This window comes from Rhinatrema bivittatum, chromosome 4 (genome assembly GCF_901001135.1).
Source record: "Rhinatrema bivittatum chromosome 4, aRhiBiv1.1, whole genome shotgun sequence".
Lineage (NCBI taxonomy): Eukaryota > Metazoa > Chordata > Amphibia > Gymnophiona > Rhinatrematidae > Rhinatrema > Rhinatrema bivittatum.
The window spans coordinates 212,665,566-212,679,418 of record NC_042618.1 but is presented as its reverse complement, the minus strand read 5'-3'; the positions used below and the strand labels follow the sequence as shown (position 1 = coordinate 212,679,418).

At 43.2% G+C, this 13,853-nt stretch overlaps 1 protein-coding gene across 3 annotated transcripts in view; it reads left to right on the top strand.

Annotated features, from left to right (window-relative positions):
• IP6K1 (inositol hexakisphosphate kinase 1) overlaps window positions 1-13,853 on the top strand; it is a 124,127-nt gene that overhangs the window by 90,484 nt on the left and 19,790 nt on the right. For 2 of the 3 annotated variants that reach the window (XM_029599667.1, XM_029599669.1), the window contains exon 4: window positions 12,617-12,798. In XM_029599667.1, coding sequence (XP_029455527.1) covers window positions 12,617-12,798 — 182 coding nt within the window. The remainder of the gene's footprint in view (window positions 1-12,616; window positions 12,799-13,853) is intronic. The other variant, XM_029599670.1, reaches the window with a different exon arrangement.

The window sequence follows — 13,853 nt, the reverse complement described above, 5'->3', positions numbered from 1 at the left end:
ACTTCTTTGCTGTGAATGTTTTATGGCCGGGGAGGGGGGGATCTTACATGATTTTGAGGCAGTGAGGAAGCCCATGCCCGAGATCCTGGTTCCTGCCTCCCTGACTGCCCCAGCAGCCATTTCACATCCACAGGGTACCAAGATGGAGGGCAGCCTCCTCCCCTCCTGAGCATACTGGTGAGCATCCAACTGGACCCAGGACTGGTGTTTCTGCTGCTGCGCTGGATGTTTCCTCTTTTCCCCAGGTCTTAATCTCAGAAATTTTGAAGTGGGGACAAGGCACAACCCCAGGGACGCTGTCTACCCTTCTTCTGTCCTCAATGATCAGACTGTCTGCAACCACCTCTGCCTTCCCTCCCTGTGCCTGCCAGTTCAGGCACCTGGAGTAAAAAAAAAGAACTAGGCATCTGAGTGGTGAAGGGGTGCTAGTTGGAGATTTCCCTCACTCTGGTCACTCTCTAGAGGTTTAAATATTTTCCTCAGTGAGATAGTAACACAGATTTAGAGGAAGGTGAGTTCTTCTGGAAGAGAGAGGACCACGACCCTATACTGTGTCTCTTTCATAGGGATCATCCCTGATTTCACAGTCCTTGCACACTTAACGGATTTCAGATAAGGAAGAAGCTTCCATTTCCAGGAAGGACCCTATTATAGTCAGCTTGAAAAAGCCTTGGTGTTTTGGGGGGTTTTCCCCCTTAACCAGGCAGGATCTCATTGATCTGGAATGGGCAGTTCCAGAGGCCAATTTCAAAAAGGGCCACTCTCTGGACAAGTTGCATTGGTCCATTTTTTCAAGGTAAATGCCTTGGTGTGCACAGTGACTAAGAGGACCACCATCCAAGTGTAAGGTGGGGCAGCTGTGGCGGACACGCAGAACTGAAAGATAGAATCTGTCCTTAAGCAAGCCTTTGAGGCTGTCAGCATAGCTCTTCAGATGGCAGCATGTTGCTGTACTGTGGCCAGATCTGCGCTTTACCTGGCACAGGTTGCCCAGGAAGAGTTGGAAAAGGAGGCTCCACTGTTGGAGCTGGCAGCAGCCTATTTGGCAGACGCTGGCTTTGATTTGGTTTGCATCTCAGCTATAGGTGTAGCATCTGTGATAGCAGCTCTATATCTTCTGTGAATGTGTAACTGGTCAGCAGACTCTCTCTCCAAAACTAATTTGACAAAACTGCTCTTTAAAGGCTTACCGTATTTTTCGCTCCATAAGACGCACCTAGGATTCAGAGCAGGAAAATGAAAAAAAAATAATAATAATAATGGTGTGCTAATCCGGCCCTGTTCCTGGGCGTCTGTGCATCTAATGGAGCAAATTAGGGGAGGGCGTAAAATTTTTTTGGTCCCCATTTCATTTTCGGGTCTGGGGAGGGCCATTTCTGTCCATTCCCCGGATCAGAAAACGTTTATCGTTCTCTTTGTTGGGAAAAAAAGCAAAACAAAAAACCCCATCCCAACCCTTTAAAGTTAATTAACTACAACCAACCTCCCACCCTCCTGCCCCCCCCCCCCCCCCCCCCCAAGACTTGCCAAAAGTCCCTGGTGGTCCAGCGGGGATGCAGGAGTGATCTCCTGCACTCGGGCCATCGGCTGCTAGTATTCAAAATGGCGCCGATAGCCTTTGCCCTTACTATGTCACAGGGGCTACCGGTGCCATTGGTCGGCCCCTGTCACATGGTAGGAGCAGGGGTTGTAGATAATTAACTTTAAAGGGTTGGGATGGGGTTTTGGGGGGGGGGGGGGTTTGGGGGGTTTTTTTGTTTTGTTTTGTTTTATATTCGCTCCATAAGACGCACAGACATTTTCCCCCCACTTTTGGGGGGGAAAAAGTGCGTCTTATGGAGCGAAAAATACGGTACTTTTTTGTTTAGGGAACAGATGGAGAAAATGGTGAAAGCATGGGGCAACTCCTAAGGTCCTGAGACTCCCAGAGGACAGAGCCAGGGCTCTGCTTCGGTTATTCTTTTTTGCAGTAGGTATTGAGATTGTTGACAATTCAGGCACAGCCGTACTTCTTTGGGACAAAGGAACAAGAATTCTAGGTTTCAGTCCTTTTGTTCTAAGAAAAGAGGTAAGGACAAGGTATCAGGCTTCGGGTCATCTAGAGCACACAATGAGTGCTTGTGGCCCTATCTTAGGTACCAGATCTAGGTGGTTGTCTTTCTCTGTTTTATCAAATTATGACAGATCAATGGGTCCTGGAAATAATACAAAATATTTACACTCTGGAATTTGCCTGTCCCATTTCTGACACTTTTTTGGTTTCTCTTTGTCATTTGGCTGTGAAAAGAGAGGCAGTAAAAGCTACTCTGCAGCAGCTCCTTGATTTTGAAGGCTGTGAATCCAGTTCTAAAAGACAGGAAGGGCAGGGACGCTACTCCATGTATACTTTGTGGTTCCAAAGAAGTTGGGGTCCTTTTGCTCCATCTTGGATCTGAAGCAGATCAACGATTTCCAGAAGGTGGATCACTTCAGGATAGAAATCTTAGGATCAGTGATCATGGCAGTTTAGAAGGGAGAGTGTGTGGGGGGGGGGGGGGTTGGTTTTTTTTGGTTTTTTTTTTTTAAACGCTTCATATTTTGAATAATAACATACAAGCATTAAACTTGTTAAACAATATGTCAGAAATACAAGAAAAAAATAATTTGTAATTATTACATAAGAGAAAAATCAAGCAATTCTGCCCTATGATAGTCCAACATAGAGACCAGAAACAAGGGAGTGAAGATAAAGAAAAACCTTCCAAAAATTGACCCCCATCATTACAAAATACAGAATTAACCCCAGCTTTCCTAGCATATGGACAAGTGGATCCAGAACCAGTGGGTTATGCACCTCTACCAGCAGATGGAGATGAGGCAAACCTGACATCACAGTATATATATCCCTGCAGTGACATCAGCCTGCCAGTATTTTCAGTCTCCAGCAAATGGTGGACGTGCACCTTCCCACTGGGGATTGCTTCATTTTATTTTATTTTTTTAATATAAAGTTTTATTGACCAAGATAACAAAACAATGCTATACAACAAAACAGTGAGGCCAATACAGTTATCATAGAAAAAACCCCTGTAATCCCCCCTCCCCCTCCATATTGCTTCATTTTAAATTTAAAGGAGAATTAAGGGAAAAATAATTTGCCCCACTCTCCTGCGGTGATACCAAATGGTCCCTCCCCCAATTGAGAATTCCTGAGGTGATATCCGTGGTCCCTCAGATGTGTGCCTTGGTCTGGTAGCTGGTTTCGCTGGCATGGACTTAGCTACTTGAGCAGCTGAAAGGCAGTGGGTTCAGGAAGCTGATCACAGCGGTGTAACAGCACATGCCGTCTCCCCTCGCAGCCAGAGACCATCTCTGTGCTCAGCCAGGTAAGGTTGAGTTCCGGTAAATAAAAAGTAAATAAATAAAAAGAGAGAGATTGATACAGAGACTTAGCAAGAGGTTTTTTGTTGTGTAGGGTTTCCTCCTCCCACGGTCTCTGTGCTTGGCGCACCAGTCCAACGTTCATTCCATTCTGTGGGAGGGCGCTTGCTAGGCCGTGAGGTCTTTGCAAGTGTTTTTTGTGCTGTGGGCTGCTTGGCGCGTGCCCGTGTATCAGTTTGTGTGTCCTGCTTAGGTGCCTTGGTTTACTGGGCACCTAGTTTGGCACCCATTTTGGGCACGGGTTTTATGCGCGCATATTCCAGGCACGAGCTTTCGCTGTTGTGCATGCTTACAACTATGGTGCCAGTGGTGAGGAAGGCTAAGCGCTTATCTATTGTGCTGTATGCCACTTCCAGATCATTCAGCCACAGCTTTCTTTAAGCCTGTGTCAGTGCTGCCTGGATGCTCAAAGTGATTTACCCCCTTCTGATTTGCCAGCGATGGGCAATCTCCACAGTATCCCCTCCTTTGGTTGATCCACGGGCCAAGTCATCACTAGCTGCTAGCTCTCAGGATGGCAGGGCCTAGAATGGACCCTGGGTAGCATTCTTCAGGGTTGGTAGACCTTCCTACAGGGCCGGTCTGAATTTCCAGTGCCTACTAAGGTTGGTCTGTACAATCCAAGTGCTCCTCCACCTGGCTCTTTGACCAAGCATCATAGCACAATGCAGCCTGTTAGCTCTCGAATGCAGGTGAATCAAAATGATACCGATGATGTTGATGGTGATCAGGAACATTTCCCCACCTTTGGAGCCAAATTGAACTCTGTTTCTTTGTTAGAGATGAGTTGCTGAGTTTGGTCTCTCAGGCATTGAAGATCCTCGGAGCAGCTGGGACGGACTTCTTGGGAAGGCAGAAGAAAGTCCCTATTTTGGTTACCCTATGCATGGCTTCTTGTTTCTTTCCCCTCTGGCTTGCACTCCAGGCGTTGACTTCTGGAATGGAGTGCTCCAGGGGCGTCTTTTAAAGAAGGATGCATCTATGTGGGTTTATGTCCCTTTGTATCCGCAGGGTGGATGCCTTGGTGTGTTCTGTCTTGAACCATACCATTATTTGAGGTGTTTTCAGCCTTTTAGGGGAGATTATTCCCAGAGGTCCCATCCCTTCCACAGATCTCAGGCCTTTCACCTCCGAGGATCTTGAAAGAATATGGACTCTGGAGGTGGAGCCCCTCGGTCTGCCAGTGAAGGTTGGCAGGCTCACCTGTTGGTTTAGGAGATAGGTGGCATCTATCCTGTTTTTACCACAGGTAGGTCCAGATTATTTCGTATCAATATGTTCTGGAAGCTTTTTGGGGTGGGTATGTGTTAGAATTTCTTCGCATTCCTCTGGATGCCTTCATGGTCTCTCTATCTAAATCACCTCAGCAGAGGGTAGAAGTGGAAGTGACATTACAACAGAAGTTGAACCTGAAAGCGGTAATTCCCATTCCCGAATCACAGTGATATACAACCCGTTATTTCATTTATTTTGTCATGCCCAAGAAAGAAGGAACGTTTCAACCCATACTGGATGCATATTCCCTGCCATTGGGACAGTCAGTGATCCATTTTGCTGTTCTGGATCATTCTTACCATTTTCAGGCCTTCTCTTTCGGGCTAGCTGCAACAGCGCCTGGGATCTTTTTTTCCTAGGTCATGGTGGTGGTAGCAGTGGCTCTCCAAGGAGTTCATTCCCTGTGGAGCCCTGTTTGTCCGACCATGGGTCTTATCTACAGGACTAGGGGTTGATGGCTGCTGCATTAGAAATTGTTCCCTGGGAGAGGGCACTTATATTCTCTCTTCAGCGCTTGTTAATCTCCTGTTGAAGTCCACAGTCGAAGAACTATGCGGTGAGGCTGTTCCTTCCGTTAGAGGTGAGATCCCAGTTGGACTGGTGGTTATAGGCGGGTCATCTTAGGAAAGGAATTTCCCTGATGCAGGATTGGTTGGTACTCAACAACAAAAATGAGCCTCCGGGATTGGGAGGAGGTGCTGCAAGGGCACTGGAATGCAGCAGAGCGGCAGTGGAACATCAACAAATGGGAAGCACAAGTTGTTTGGTTGATGTGCCAGTAATTCGCCGAGTGGCTAGAGCAGCTTCTTCTAAGCATATCCGCTTTCTCATAGCCAGAAAGAACAACCTTGGAGCTGATTTCCGCATCAGGAGAAAATTGAACATAGGAGACTGGGAGCTGGCAGGTGAGCCCTTTCTTCTCCTGGGGCCTATTGGTGATCTTCAACTGCGCAAAGGTTTCCCTCTGACCTCTGATAGGCATTCTAGTCCAGATGGTTTACAAGTCAAGCCAACACTGTCCTTTTACTAATCTAAAAGCCGTGCTACGCTGATCTCCATCTGGAGGACAGTCCCCTGAGGCTACAGTCTCAGACGGACCTTTACATCAGGGGCTTATTCTGCAAGAGGATCCAGGTCGATTCTGTCTTATGATTTGACCATTGAAAGGGCTCTGTTGTTGAAGCAGAGTTTTTCGCCTGCTGTAGTTTCCACTTTTAGGCTGCTACTAAAAAGAAACCTGGCCTAGATTCCTCTGACCTCTCTAACTATAGGCAGATTTCATCCTTGTCATTTCTGTCTAAATTATTAGAAGCCAACACGGTATTATAACACAAAGGGTAATACAACTCTCTATATCACTGTCGTAGACTCAACCACAAACTAGAGAGACAACATATTGAACCTATTTAATATTTATTGACAATATCCACATATATACCTACATAGACATTTAAAACTAAGCTAGCACACTCACACATTCATACAACCAAATAAAACAGCAAATGTTCATTTGAGATGTTGAATTGAGATTAACATGTCTTGTTTTTACAATGAAGACACTTGTGAAACTAGAAACTGAATATTCAACAATACAGAGTTTAAACTTACTAAAATGTTAAGTCACAATTCTAAATGCATATCTTTCTTTAATGTCATATATTAATACAAATTATAACTGTAATGTTTTCATTGATCATCGCAATGTATCCACATTCATGTAATCGTATTAACGAGCATACGATTTTAATTACATGAATGTGGATACATTGCGATGATCAATGAAAACATTTACAGTTATAATTTGTATTAATATATGAAATTAAAGATATGCATTTAGAATTGTGACTTAACATTTTAGTAAGTTTAAACTCTGTATTGTTGAATATTCAGTTTCTAGTTTCACAAGTGTCTTCATTGTAAAAACAAGACATGTTAATCTCAATTCAACATCTCAGATGAACATTTGCTGTTTTATTTGGTTGTATGAATGTGTGTACTAGCTTAGTTTTAAATGTCTATGTAGGTATATATGTGGATATTGTCAATAAATATTAAATAGGTTCAATATGTTGTCTCTCTAAAGTTTATGGTTAAGTTATTAGAAGCAGCAGTCCTTAAACAATTGTCAGAGTTTATTGAAGAACTTCAGATCTTAGACCACTACCAATTTGAATTTAGGAAATCTCTCAATTTCAAGATTTTATTGGTCTCTGCTGACATTAGACATAGTCTGGACAGTGGTCATAGTTATGTACTCATTATGGTAGACATCATCTGTTTTTGATACTCTTGACCATGATATTATTCTTCATCGATTGAAAGAATGTAATATCTCCGGCCAAGTTTTTTCATAGTTCACATCCTTTCTTTCTAATTGTTTTTTCAAGTTAAGGTGGGAGGCCAGAGCTCTTTGTGGTATGCCAATTCTACAGGTATACCTCAGGGTTCGGCTTTATCATCGCTTCTATTTAACATCTATCTGGCACCAGTTTGCAAGATCTTAGTGAGTCTTTGTGAAGGATACAGGATCATTGCAGATGATATCCATTTTTTTTTTTATCACAATGAGCTCTACCTGGTCTGACACAGCAAGCTCAATTGGTATTTGTTCAACAGCTATTAAGCACAATAAACTCTCATTTAATGTAGCTAAAACAGAATTCTTGGTTATTCAAAGTTCAAACAGTCTTAATGTCCCTTCGAACATAGTGCTGGATAATCACAAATTTCCAATTTTGCCACATGCCAAAAGTCTTGGTGTTTGGATTGATTCAAAGTTGTCTTTTAATAATCATATAAAGACTGTGATCAAAGGTGTTTTTTTCAAACTCAGAGTCCTTAATGGTTTAAAGAATTTACTAGAACCAGGTGAGTTTAAATTAGTAGTTCAAGCATCAGTGTTGCCGACCTTAGATTATTGCAATGTGATTTACCTTGGGCTTCCGGATTCAGCACTAAAGCCCCTACAGCTACTTCTCAATTCAACAGCTTGGCTGGTCAGTGGTAAAAAGCGTACAGACCACATTACATCAAACCTTCATCATCTTCGATGGCTATCTGTTTGCTTTAGAGTTCAGTTAAAGATACTGCTCCTCAATCACAAACTTATCAGTATTTCCTCTGTCCTGGATCAATTTCCTGTTACGGATATAACAAACCACTAGGAACCTAAGATCTCAAGACAGGGAACTTCTTGAAGTGCCTACAATACGAGCAGGGAGACTATCGGCAACAAGAGATTGTGCTTTTTCGGTGGCTGCGCCTGATATGTGGAATACCATACCCGTGCTTTGAGACTAATGGAGTGTACTAAAACTTTTATAACAGCATTAAGATTACTTTTGATGAGCCAAGCATTTGTATGAAATTATGCTTTGAACTTGAAGATTTCAGCTCCCAAGATCGAATATTGATTGTTTTGTATTCAGTCTGTTAGGTTATTTTATGTTGTAACTAATTGCAATTTTATTATGTATTAAATCACTCGGGGCTTGTGCATGAGTGATTAAGAAATTTTAATAAATACAAATACACTTTTCTTTGGGCCCAGAAATGTTCTTCTCTAGTCTAGGATAGAGTTTAGAGAGTTTGGAAACCTGGTGTTCTGAACGAGGGTCTTAGCCAAGGTAGATATTCCTTTGATTCTGGAATTTTTACAGGATGACTTCCTTAAAGGTTTGGCCCTTAGCACCTTGAAGATCAAATCACAGCAGCCCTGGCTTCTTATAGGGGAAGAGTAATTGGAGGACCTTTATTTTCCAGTCCAGATGTGTCCTGTTTCTTGTAGGGAGTTGAATATTTTCACTCCCCGTTGCGGCTTCTGGTGCCTCTGTGGGACCTTAACTTGGTCCTCTAGTTTTTGGTGGGTCTGACTTTTCTACCACTGCGTACTCTTTCTTTGCAGCTGCTTACCTGTTTTCTGGTAATCTAATCATTGGGTCCTTGAGCTGCAGGCTCTTTCCTGCTGTGAGCCTTCTCCGTATGACTCCGGGTGTCATTTTTTCCATATATTCCTGTTATAATTGTTACCATGTTATAATGTAAAATAGGGCAGAACTCGCCCTATCCGCTCAGTTACCTGTAAACCGATGTGATATCTCGATTGAATGTCGGTATATAAAAGAAATAAAATAAATAAATAAATAAACTTCGGACGGTGCCCTCTTTTTTACCTAAAGTGGTTTCGGAGTTTCATTTGATCCAGTCCGTTTCTCTGCCTCCCTTGGACAGGGACAGAGATGAATGCCTCTTGCATTCCTTCATCGACAAGAACCCTTTACAGCGGTGTTAGGTGATTAAGGCCGTTCGGAAGTCTGATCGCCTATTCGTGCTCCATGGCGGAGGTAAGTCCAGCAACACAGGAAATGATTGCCCGCTGGGTTAAGGAAGTCATTATGACAGCCTAGGTGGTTGTTGAAGTTACCTTACTGACAGGCCGATTCAGTAAAGTCCGTGGGAGAGCGGGCAAACGCCCGCTCTCCTGGCGCGTGCACAGGCCACTCGCCTGTGCGTGCGATTCAGTATTTAAATTAGGCCCGGCGGTAGAAGCTAGTGTCCCTAGCTCCTCCTTTTGCCCCGGAGCGGCGACTGTCAGTGGGTTTGACAGCCGACGCTCAATTTTGCTAGCATCGGTTCTCGAGCCCGCTGACAGCCACAGGCTCAGAAACCGGACGCCAGCAAAATTGAGCGTCCGGTTTTCGACCCGACAGCTGCCGGCCGACTTCAAATTTTTTTTTTTATTTTTTTTTTACCCTTCGGGACCTCCGACTTAATATCACTATGATATTAAGTCGGAGGGTGCACAGAAAAGCAGTTTTTTACTGCTTTTCTGTGCACTTTCCCGGTGCCCGAAGAAATTAGCACCTACCTTTGGGTGGGTGCTAATTTCTGAAAGTAAAATGTGCGGCTTGGCTGCACGTTTTACTTGCTGAATCGCGAGCGAATACCTAATAGGTCCATCAACATGCATTTGCATGTTGAGGGCACTATTAGGTTCGGCGGGTTGGACGCGCGTTTTCCGCCCCTTACTGAATAAGGGGTAAGGGAAAACGCGCGTCCAATGGCAGGTTAACAGTGTGCTGCCTGTCTGCCAGTAATAAAAACGGCCGCCGAGATTATCAGCAGCCATTTTCATTACTGGCAGACAGCCCATTTTGAAAACAGATGCAGAGTTTACCGGCGTCAGTCTTCATAACTTAGTGATCTGCCGAGTTATTTTATTTTATTTTTTTTACTTTAAAAAAGTACAGAAAAGCAGTATTTTCTGCTTTTCTGCACTTCTTTTCAATGCGCTCAGCTATGAACGCCTGTTCCAGGCAGGCGTTAATATCGGAGCGATAAATGTGCTTCTGAGACGCACATTTATCTTTGCATTTGCATGTGATGAGCGCTATCTCATTCACTCTGCGTCGGATGCACGTTAAATAGGCACTAATCCCCCTATTGCATTGGGGTAGATTAGCGCTTATTTATCCCGTGTCAGCCTGCGGGTTATAAAGTGTGCTTGGCCCCTCTGTGAGCACTTTTTTCTTTGATAGAAAAAGCCAATCAATTTTATGCCCACAGCAACCCAATTCTTAAAGGGAACATTAGCTAAGTCCATCCCTTAAAATCACCAAATCTACTAACAGCAGTTACAACAGTAAAATATGTGAATGAAAAAATATTTTCTGCAAGAACATTCAAAACCATTTTCTGCATGCAAATTAAATTAATAAACAGAAAACTTCTGACCATAATGCCATAAAATTAAGTGATAGGTACCATCATTTTCACAGCAAGAATTAGTTACACAAGAACTGGACCTTTTAAAATATGGATTTTAATCAAATATAGAATAGAAAGACCATAAGTATAAATAGAAACATGCCAACAAAAAGTATGCTGGAAACCACAAGCCCGACGGTATTATGCAGTTCAACGATAGAAAACCAAACATCACCATTCCTTGCAAAACCTCAACCAATAAAATCAAGAGATATAAAACATCATAATATTAAAGCAATAGTGATAAAAAGAATAAATATGTCAAAATAGCCGACAAACATCTAATTATTTAAAGAACTTAATTCATTTATTCTAATATTTCTCAATTAAACATTTCAAAACGTCTGAATAAAACATTAATAATTTAAACATGTTCTAATATTTCCCCAAAATAACAAAATATTTCAAAACAGAAACATCAAATTACACCAAATAATTAAAACTAATAAGAATTAAAAAATATCCTGCTCTCCAGTCACCCTGAGATTGTCATGGATTGGCAGAGGCAGGGCTGCACAAATTTTCTTCTCGTTCTGACACACACGCGCACACACTAATATATTCATTCTCCCACACTCCCCCTCTCATAAACGTGCCCATGCTCTCACACACACTCCCTCTCCCTCATATACACAGGCTCTCTCTCCTTCACATACACATTGTGTCTGTGTGTGATATATAGGCTGTCATGGGAACACACTCATATGCACACAAGCTCTCACATAGACGTACATGCACACAGGCTCTTATACAGACACACGCAAGCACACATGCTCACACATAGGCATACAAGCTTTCCCACAGATATACATACATGCATTGCACACAGGATCTTGAACAAAGATATACACACATGCATGGCCTCTACTTCACGCCGTGGTGGCATAAGCTCCACTATGGTCCCCGTTGGTGGCTTCCCTGCTTTGAGCTGTGATGGGATGAGATCCACCGCTGCTCCCAGTGACCTATCTTCTGTATTAGGCCACAGTGGGATGAGCTCCATTGTGGCCCTCGATGGCTGCTCTCTGCTTTGGGCCATGGTGGGATGAGCTCCACCGTAGCCCCACTGCTCTTCCTGTGCTGGGGAGGAAAGCTGTGCACGGTTGCGAGAAAAGCTGTGCCTGGCCGTGTATGCACGCAACTTAGCGGGAACATTGCTCCTATCCCTTCCCACTTAGGCACACAGACCTGAAGAAACATCATCTATGCAAAAGGATAATTCATCACCTGTAGGGCAGGTCCACTTCCTGCCACACCAAGGTGATGCTCCCCTTCCAGGCTACCTTGCCTCTTCAAAGCAGCACCGGAGCTGCCAGAATAGAGGTGGACCCATTCTGTTTCTAAAGTTCCTCTATATACTTATATTTGTGTCTCGGCTCTTCCAGGTCTGCCACTCTAGCATCCAGAGGTCAGACTTGTTTCTAGCTCTTGGAGAACTCTTTTTGCACTCGGTGCACATGCATGACTTCCCACCAATAGGTAGGTTCTCAAATATGTGACATTTGGTGCAGAAGACCAGGTAACCTGTAACTTACTGCTGTCTGCATCTTTTTTTGTTTAACTTATTATGAAAGATTGTGTTTCTTTAAATGTATTTGGTTTAATTTTGATTACTCCATTTGACAATGATTTCAAATTGACCTATCATTTCTTTAAATTTAGACAGGGTATTTGTGCCTTGTTTTTGTGAGTCTACTAATTGACTGCTTTTATATATAATTTGTTCCTGAACCCCATAATTGGGCACTAGTCTATATCTTAAGATTTGAATCTGGGGTATGTGGCGGTTAGTGGAGGGCAGGGTTGGGGGAAAACAAACACTTAAATTCCCTCAACAGGCAAGTTTATTTTATAATCTTTTGCGCACTCAAATTCACCCAGCAGATATTGTCCTTCTGCTTAAGCACTCGCCTCTCAGCACACAAAAGTACCCTTGAGTTTAGAGAAATTCTAGCAGTTACCCAGTGCAAGGTCCTATCTTCACAAGCCACAATGTCTTCAAGGCTGATACCACCTTAGTGAGAGCAGGATGGAAGCAGTAAGAGAAGAGGCCATGAGTACTAGCTCTTGTATCAGACAGATTAAGAAAAGAAGCCTTGTTGAGGCGGCTACAAACTAAAAGATGTGACTCTCTGTCCTGTTTTTGTGATGTCAGCACCCAGGAGATGAAGAGCTTCAATCTTGAATTGCAGATGCAATCAGATGTTCCCTTTCAGATGCTGGATGGAAACAGTGGCCTGAGCTCGGAGAAAATCAGCCACAACCCCTGGAGCCTGCGCTGCCACAAAGAACAGCTTAAGCTGATGCGGTCTGAGTCTAAGGAAAGAAAGCTATACAGTATCCTTCCACAGCATGCAAGATTCTGCCATAGTCCAGACAGAAATGCTTTCATTATAAATACAAAATTAGAATGAGATCTCTCTCTGCCTCAGTTTTTGCTCCTGAGGGAATTCTGCAAAAATTGGCACACTATTTATTTGTTAAAATATAATTACTGTATCTGATTAATACATTTTCTATAATGCATTTTAAATTATTGCTCAACAATGCAACATTTTTAATTCTGTGCAAGATTCCATCACAAGTCCAGACCACTTCTTGCTCTGTTCTGCAACCCCACAAAAAAAAAAAAACCAGGCTTGACATTCCTCCCCCCACAACTCTCCCCTCACATTTTAATAAATAAATAAAATTAATACGCCACCTTTTGTAGAAAATCAAAGTGAATTTCATAAAATCAAGTTAATGTTTTACCCACCCCATCCCCACTCCCATAGGCTCTCTCACTTTCCCTACCACCCTGGCCAATCTGACTCCACAGCTCTGCAATACCCTCCTAGCTCTCTCTCCCCCTGCCCCCTCTTCTCACACTATAGCTCTCCCCCCAGTCCAAACTCTTGTTTGCTCTCTTCCTCTAGGCTCTATCCACTGTGAGCTTGTGCTCGCTTTCCCCACATGCCTGTCCAGGATTGACCAAATACCACCACCACCATTATTACTGCCTTTGTTTTGGCACATGTGGGTGTTGATTTCTCTCTTCTATCCAGATCCACATGGGTCAAAACAATTGCTGCTGCCTTCTAGCTTACATAGGCTGATGCTGCCTCTTGGCCTATGTGGACCAATGCTATTCCTACCACATTCTTCTTCTTTTTTTTTTTTTTTTTGTAGTCCTCTGTGGGCCAGTACTGTTACTACTGCCTTTTGGGCCCCAAGCAAAATTCTGCATGGGGAGTCGAATGCTGCATTGTACAGTTGCACAAAATTCCCCCAGGAGTAAGTTTTTAGTTCTTTACACCACCACTAAAGAGAGATGGAATCTGTTCCCAGCTCAAAATTCTGGGATAGGGCTGGAGTTCATGTACCCTTTTTAGCTCCTGAAAGGAGAGAAT